General features: G+C 35.2%; 2 protein-coding genes across 7 annotated transcripts in view; one reads left to right on the top strand and one right to left on the bottom strand.

Annotated features, from left to right (window-relative positions):
• Positions 1–797, top strand: part of LOC114077679 — a 9,709-nt gene extending 8,912 nt beyond the window's left edge. For all 4 annotated transcript variants that reach the window (XM_027918127.1, XM_027918128.1, XM_027918126.1 and 1 more), the window contains one exon: positions 392–797. The gene's annotated coding sequence lies outside the window, so the exon portion shown is untranslated. The remainder of the gene's footprint in view (positions 1–391) is intronic.
• Positions 798–1,698: 901 nt separating this feature from the next.
• LOC107023130 (protein WVD2-like 6) overlaps positions 1,699–2,936 on the bottom strand; it is an 8,836-nt gene continuing 7,598 nt past the window's right edge. For all 3 annotated transcript variants that reach the window (XM_015223712.2, XM_015223710.2, XM_015223711.2), the window contains exon 9: positions 1,699–2,613. In XM_015223712.2, the coding sequence (XP_015079198.1) occupies positions 2,134–2,613 (480 nt within the window). In that variant the 3' untranslated portion in view covers positions 1,699–2,133. The remainder of the gene's footprint in view (positions 2,614–2,936) is intronic.

The following is a 2,936-nucleotide window of genomic DNA, read 5'->3' as shown; positions in this document are numbered from 1 at the left end:
CCCCCCCCCCCTCCTCCCCCTCTCCCTCTCTCTCTTCTTAGCATGAAACGGTGAACAATCAGTTAGAAAATCTGAAAGTCGTGACTCTCTGTCAAGCTACATCACCTTGTGTCATATCTATATGTTCTTTGTAAACCCTCAAATATTGGCCCAATCCCAGACCCTCTTTTATTTAGTTTACTTGGCATTTCTAAGAGAGAAGTTGATCTTTTTATACAAGGGGTTGTTCCTTTAGAGGAAATTGCTAGTTAGATTATCACTTTTGCTTTCCTTTTTGATTTTTTTTTTTTTTTTGCATGTTGTGGCATTTAATTCTCATGAATATATATTTTATGCATACATAGTCCTCGTCTTGTTTATTAAAAAATCTGTTTCTTTCTCTTCCTTTCAGATATTGCATGCAGTGGGGTATTATGTTGATGGACCAATGGATTGGTGTTGTGAAGAATGTGATATTGACAAAGGGATAATGTCTTCATCGAGTGGACTAGAAAATGTGCATTGTGAGGATCCAATTTACATCCCTGCGTAAGTTTCCTGATGGACATCGTATTAATTGGGAAAAGGCGGTACATACTTGGGAAAATGAGATATCTACCTATTGAAAAAGGACCTGGTCAAGAGAGAAGTGCTAGTGCTTGTGTCAACTGTGTGCTTTCAAACTATGGATTGGTTGTTTGTGTCAAAGCCTTTAGTCTCACTTTAGAGCATTCAGTTAGAGGAATGTCACCTGATTTATGTCATGCATTTGTGTCTTTTTATAATAGTGAATTTAATTTCAAAATTTCTAATTATAATATTTAGCAATGTCCAATCTTTGCGACTGAAAAATCATTTTTGTTTACTAAATAAAGAAGAAAACTTAATTGGTTATAAATCTCTTAATACAAGTAATGTTTCAATGAAAAAGGAATGCGAAGATAACTAATTGATCAAGTTATATTAATCATTTGGATTGGTTGTGCTCAATTTAGGTCTATTTATTAAAAAAATAATTAAAGATTCACTTTAATTATTTTTTTTATAGTATAAAATTCTTACATGATCACTAGCTTAATTGAATAGTAAAATCACTTATTTATGGTCATATCAATAATATCACACCAATAGGAATACAATTTCAACTTAATTCATCAGAATCATCTATTGGTATTTTTAAGACACTTATTTTTCATTAAATATTTTTCCACTCTACCAAAAACATTCTCTAGTATTATGACTGTTCTTATAGGCTACTAAAATATTTCCAACAAAAAGGAATTTGCTATTAGCTATTCAATTTGGTCCAATCATTTTTAATCTGTCAATCAATCCTATTTGGAAAACCTGCCAATTCTCTACGAGGAAAAAGCCATAATTGTGATCCTCTGTTAATAGTGGTGTTCGATTCAACTTGTGCACACCTACATAGCCTACGGGCACTTGCTACATCCTACGAGCACAAGTCAAGTCGAAAGAAATCACCTGGGGTGGGAGAACCACACCCCAAAAAACACTATTCAGGTGGGAGAAACCGACCCGAGGCTATATAAACCCCACATCAACACTTTGTATGGGACTTGCAATGGACCATAACACAAAAGTTCATAAGTAGATGATCTTTTTATTATAACATAGAAATGGTAGAGGTCCAGAGGGGCCCGACTCGAAACTCGGAGGATAAGGACATGATGCATCAGATGACTACACTACAGTGACTCAAGGGAGGAAAAGATTCATAATACCTGAACAAAGCTAGAGCATCATGTAATGTATATGTAATTTATAAATACACCTTAATAAACAAGCAACAACCATTTGGTTCAACAGAACAGTTTCAGCAGCCAGTACTGTCTCAAGTTTTCTGCAACTGCAAAGTACTCGACTAGTAGAAAAGACAAAAATTCTTAAGGATTTCTGGCTACTCAACATTTAGATAACAGAGGCAAGCAGCCTGCATGTTTCTGATGACCACACTCAGCAATCTTGAAAGAAGATAGACCACTACAAATTCAACCTTGCTGCGCTGACTATAGACAAAATGGCGATGTTTGCCTAGTACAATATCAAGTGCATTCATACCTTTGCAATACTTGAGGCAAAGAGCAAATGAAGATTGCTCCATGAGTATATATTCAACTTCAGTGGTTGCTTCTACTGCTCGATTGTGACATGTTCCTGCACCAGATTAGTCTCTATTTGAGCTTTAACACCAGTCTCAGTCTGGCTTGGTTCAACAACTGATACAACCTCACACTCTCGACCATCTGCATCAAATTCAGTAGATTGCTTGTGTTGGTTATTTGGTTGAGAAGAAACTTCACTTGTTTCCTTGGGTAAAGCATTCGGCAGAGATGCAGCTTCAGCTGATTCTTTGGATGAGCTAGACTTGCGAATGGAAAGCTTTCTTGTTTCATTGGATAAGTTGGTTTTCTCAGATGGCAGCTTTGGAAGTGACTTCCTTTGAGGCTTCTTAACAATGAGAGGAGAATGCCCTTTGACTGGGTTATTTTGGGATGCATTTTCGTCCAAGCTTAACCTACCCGGGCGCATGACACTCTCATTGATTCTTTCTTTGGTGGGCGAGCTCTTTCTCCTCCCAAGTTTGGGGGATTTGGCTCTGGTTGGTGGAATCTAACATCATAAGATAGTGACAGAAGGTGTTAATTAAACACCGCAACTAGTAAATCATCATATATCATATTATTATAAGCATGAAGCTCAAAACATAAAAGTTGAATTACCATTTTATCCCTACATTTAATGAAAAGGCTATAAAATATTTAATTAAATTCATCTAATATAATTAATTAAACATTTTTATCTTTACATAAAGAAAATACTACTTTAATAATTTGTGTAAAAAAAAGATGTAAACATATGTTTAAATAAATGCTAAGTATCATATTGACTACCATACAATAAATGTTTTAACAGTTTCAAAATTGGTTCTTCAT

The sequence above is a fragment of the Solanum pennellii genome, chromosome 6 (assembly GCF_001406875.1).
Source record: "Solanum pennellii chromosome 6, SPENNV200".
Taxonomy (NCBI): domain Eukaryota; kingdom Viridiplantae; phylum Streptophyta; class Magnoliopsida; order Solanales; family Solanaceae; genus Solanum; species Solanum pennellii.
Note: the sequence above shows the minus strand (reverse complement) of the source record. Positions and strands in the feature narration are given on the sequence as shown.